This window comes from Uloborus diversus, chromosome 9, assembly GCF_026930045.1.
Source record: "Uloborus diversus isolate 005 chromosome 9, Udiv.v.3.1, whole genome shotgun sequence".
NCBI classification, from domain to species: domain Eukaryota; kingdom Metazoa; phylum Arthropoda; class Arachnida; order Araneae; family Uloboridae; genus Uloborus; species Uloborus diversus.
The window spans coordinates 7,319,939-7,324,890 of record NC_072739.1 but is presented as its reverse complement, the minus strand read 5'-3'; the positions used below and the strand labels follow the sequence as shown (position 1 = coordinate 7,324,890).

The 4,952-nt window shown below is 38.7% G+C and overlaps 1 protein-coding gene across 1 annotated transcript; it reads left to right on the top strand.

Annotated features, from left to right (window-relative positions):
• The first annotated feature begins 4,204 nt into the window (after positions 1-4,204).
• On the top strand, positions 4,205-4,952 carry LOC129229467 (ubiquitin-conjugating enzyme E2 N-like). The gene has a single exon (XM_054863780.1). It carries the CDS (start codon positions 4,357-4,359, stop codon positions 4,807-4,809), a length of 453 nt encoding a protein of 150 aa, XP_054719755.1. The 5' UTR covers positions 4,205-4,356; the 3' UTR covers positions 4,810-4,952.

Genomic DNA, 4,952 nt, shown 5'->3' with positions numbered 1-4,952 from the left:
ACAATTTATTTGTCATTGAATCTGAATTTCCAATGACTTTACCTATTATCCCCAAAATCACTTTAGTTGAAAGTTTAGTCTGTTGATGATTACAAAACTGAGTTTGTGCCTGAAAGGCAAAATCAGGCCCGGATCTATAAAGTTTGGGCTCCCTGAAACAAAATCTTTAGGACCACTCCCCAAAGGCCAGCAGTGTATATTTGCAACATTAATAAGTTTTACTGCACGTTTTTGCCATTTTTTTTTATTCGGCCCTTGTCACCTTAAGGAAGTGCCCCCTCCCCCCCCCCCCCTTGGACTGCAGGTATGCAGATCCAGGAAAAGGGCAAAATAATTTATTAGTTTTAAAAACGTTAACTATGCTCAAAGCCAACTTATAAGTTAAGTTAAATCGATCTTAAATTAATATTAGGCTTTATAGAAAAACGCTTATTTTCGAGAAATGTTAACCAAAAGACAATTTCCTTAGTCAGCACTGCAATTACCAAATCACTTCACTGTCGTTTTGTGCTGGAAAGAATTTGAAATTGTACTTCTCACGCCAACTTTCCATGCTCAGAACTTAAATAGTTTGTTCAAGATTCATAAAAATATGTTCAACAGTACTGTTTGCAACCCAGATCATAAACACACATACTGACCAACTAATAAAATAAGCATGAGTGAGATTCTCCAAAATTTCTCGTGTGGTGATCAGAGCAGAATAGTCCAAATGTAGTCCTTGCCTGTCATAAGAGGCAACTAAAATGGACACCCAATCTAAGGTGTAAGGCACTGTGCTGATGGAAGAATGGCATCTCGAGGAACTGGGAGAAACCTCGTTGTATTTAGCCTTGCACTCGTATAGGGTGCTTATGCGGGTGTTGACCTTTTAGCATTTCACACTTCCCAGCTCATATGGAGTTGGAGGCTGGCTTGAAGGAGAAAACCAGCAACCTTGCTGCTGGAGGGGGTGAGGGTGCGGGTCTGCAACCCACCGACTCTGCAGTAAGGGGGCAGGGAATACCCAATTTTGCACAAAAATGCAACAGGCACGGGTGGGAGAGGGGGAGGCTGGTACAGGAAGCAGAAGCCATTGAGCAGGAATTTCCAGAGAAGGTAGGAGAAACCAAACATCTTTGGTCGGAGGTTTCAACTCCTTCCCCTGCACAAACTGCTGCAAAAGGAGAGAACCAGCAACCTTGCTGCTGGAGGATGTGAGGGTCAGGGCCTGATTACTGAATAGGCCAATTAGGCCTTGGCTTAGGGCCCCCCGCTCTTTAGGGGCCCCGAAATAGCTAAAACTGCTTTATCTAATGAAAAAAATGGTAATGTTTGATTACAAGGGCCCCTGAAAAAGGATTTGGCCTAGGGCCCCTCGACGTCTTAATCGGGCCCTGGTGAGGGTCCAAGTCTGCAACCCACCGACCAAGAGGATGAGAGTGCATGTCTGCAACCCACTGACTCAACAGTAGGGAGGCAGGGAGTACTCATTTGTGTACAAAAATGCAACAGGCGCTGGCACAGGCAGGAGAGGAAGAGGATGGTATGGGAGGCGAAAGCCACTGGGCCAACCATTCTTGAGAAGGGAGGAGAAACCAAACGTCTTCAGTCGGAGGTTTCAACTCCTTCCCCTGCACAAACTGCTGTATCTTAACAAGTATGGACAAGTCAGCCACAGTCCTATCTATGCTCAAGTAGTGAGTATATTGAAGATGGCTGTTGTGAGAGAAACCATCCCGTTGGAGAGGTTATGTTGTGATGACATTGAACATATTCAGCTTTTCATCCTAGGGACAGACCTGATTCTCTCTGGGGATCATATGCCAAAAATACTGGCTTCTTAACAATAGTATTGGGAAGACTTTTGGTCTTCTTACTGGTATTTACACTTTAAAGCAGTACCCTGCTATAATAGGTATCAGTAATGATCTAATTTGGGGAGGTTACCTCTTTAATGAGGAAACTACAGTTGGGTCTCTGTTTAACGACTTTCTCTATTTAAACACGGCTTTTCCTGGTCCCCTATAATGTTAAAAGCATCGTATTTAAGGATGCTTTCTACTTAGGGACTATTTTTTGTGGTCCCTTGAAAGTTTTTAAACAGAGAGCCAACTGTATTACTCACACCCTGCGTGATTGCAAAGTGCTTTCTGCCTATAGGTTTGAACACCTTGGTCATTCAGTAAGTTACCGCCCATGGAAATGACTGAGCTGGCGGTGTATTTCACGTACCTTGGTCATTGTTTGCTTGAACCATGGGAAATTCATTATATTCCTATTGGGTGTTTGCTGAATTTCACTTCAGCTGCTGGTCTGTTTTAAGACTTCTGTTTGGGGACTAGTACAGTAGACCTCTGGTCACAGTGCTTGGTTGGGTTGAACCCCCCTTTCTTTCATTTCATTCATACTCCAAAATTATCGGAATTTGTTAACTGTCAGTAAGACTTCTTCTCCTTGAACTGAAATGCTGTCAATTAGAAACGGAAAAAAAAAATAGATTTTCCTGCCACCGGATGGACGTATCCATCCCGTTCAGAAGTGTTGGGTGGCTGCTGCTATGGGTGTTTTTAATATTAAGTCCGTGCTGCAAAAATTCGCCGTTAAGAGGGTGGGAGCTCGAAGAGGTTCACGGTATATGAAAAATTCAGCTTCAAATAAGGTGTGTCTTAACTTATTGCCATGTTTAGGCTAAGCTTGCAGAAAATTTTTGTGCTGGAGGCTTGAAATTTTAGGAGCTTAAATTCCTTTGTAAATCTGATAGAACTTGTGTGGGGTCCTACGTAACCCCAATGACTTAAAACCTAATATTTTTGAGTGTGCAATTCAATAGATTTGAACCTGAACTTCAGTAGCTTGATTTCTAATGTTTTCTTTCAAGAGCACCAGTTGACAGTTGGTGTTTTTCATTTGTTGAAAATCCATTCATTTATTGGAAAGAAATCTGTAACTGGAGGAAAAATCGAACTGAGGTCTAAATCCAAGAAACCTAAATCTCTTGTGTTAAATGTGAACAATTTACTATCAAGGTTCACTCCAATTGTGTCTCCGGTAAATACATGCGAAATTTAATATGGGTATGTGTTAAGTGCGTTTACAGTGGTTTTTCTTTTATTTTGTTCTCTGTTCTTTTTGTAAATATATTACATACTTCTTGAAAATGTTTTTGCAATAACTAATTTAAAGTCAAATGAACTTCGATTAAAATTTATGCATGTACAAATTGCATCGAGCAAAAATTAATAGATGGGGTCTTACAGATAGGCCCTGTGTATAAAATCTTGGCAAAATTTGGCGGTGAAATTTTTTCATAAATTTTGAACAACACTCAATAAAAAGCCCCTTTGTAATTCTTTTAACAAAAAATATTTTTAATGGGCTTTACAGTTGCAAAGCTCAAATACTAATTCTATAAAAGCATGAAATATATTCAACATATTGTTATCCAACGTGGTTATCAAAATTCTTCAGATTAAAACAGCTTGTTTTCAATGAGTTATAGCTCAAATTTGCTACCTTGAATTTTCATTTGTAAGCATCAAAGGAAAGAATAGATATTATGATGGTTCTCTTTCAGGTAATAGCAGAGCATGATTAGCCCCTTGAAATTTCATACACGTGACAAGCCTCTAAGTTCCCTTTTTGCAAAAAAAAAAAAAAAAAAAAAAAACAATTATGCGATAAGAAATCATTCTTTTTTCACATTTCTAATTTCTTACATCTTAAAATTGTGACATACGCACAGAAATTTTTGCTGCAAATTTATGCTGAATGTTTTCAAGAATCTACCTGCTGAAGCAATTCTTACGAATAAGTTTTAAAATTACAAGTAAGGTAAAAAGATACAAACTGATATCAGGTATTTCCAGAGACGACATTGTTTTATTGGATATGTGTTATTACATAGCCTTTAATTCTTACATTTAATTCCCAACCATTATATCGGTTTATTCAAAACAATTCCTCGTTCAAAAGCGTTCCACACACCGTTACTATGGTAACTAACAATGTTTAAAATGCCGTTAACCCCTTAAGGGGGCGCTGGTTGAGCGGGATCTTGAAAATACTTTTTTAAACCAAAGCATTTTGAATCTAAAACAATAATGATTATAAATAAAATAAAATGTTTTAAAATACAGAAAAACTAGCTTTAATTGATTCTAATAAATACCATACTGCACCATTAAAAACATATTTTGGCTTACGATTTGGCATCAAACGGAGTTCGAACAACAAGGGAAGTCGGGATTGTTGTTTCGTCAAAAGCCAAAAGCTTTTTAAATAGCAAAATTTGTTATTGTGCGACAGAAAATAGCTACAAATAATCTGAAAATTGTTCAGATTTGAAAATTTCCCTCTCAAATTTATAATTTGAACATGGCTGGTGTTACTCGTCGCATTTTGAAGGAAACACAGCGTTTGTTGTCGGATCCCGTCCCAGGCATTAGTGCGGTCCCCGATGAAAGTAACGCAAGATATTTTCACGTTTTAGTTGCCGGACCCGAGGGATCCCCCTTCGAAGGCGGGATTTTTAAACTGGAACTGTTTTTACCTGAAGACTACCCTATGTGTCCCCCTAAAGTAAGGTTTATCACCAAAATCTACCACCCTAACATTGACAAGCTTGGCCGCATTTGCCTGGATATTTTAAAAGATAACTGGAGTCCTGCTCTGCAAATAAGAACTGTACTTCTTTCTATTCAAGCACTTCTCAGTGCCCCCAATCCAGATGATCCTTTGGCGAACGACGTTGCCGAACAGTGGAAATATAACAAACAGGATGCTATCGAAATTGCTAGAGAGTGGACAATGATTTATGCAAAGAAATAACTTTTAATTTATCATTGTAAATGGAACTGATAAATCTTGCATTTACTGCTTCTCGTTGTTTATATCAGATGATTATCAGCTTATGAGATTTATCTTTATTCTATAAAGTGGAGTACATAGGTATGTCAAAAGAGCTGATATTG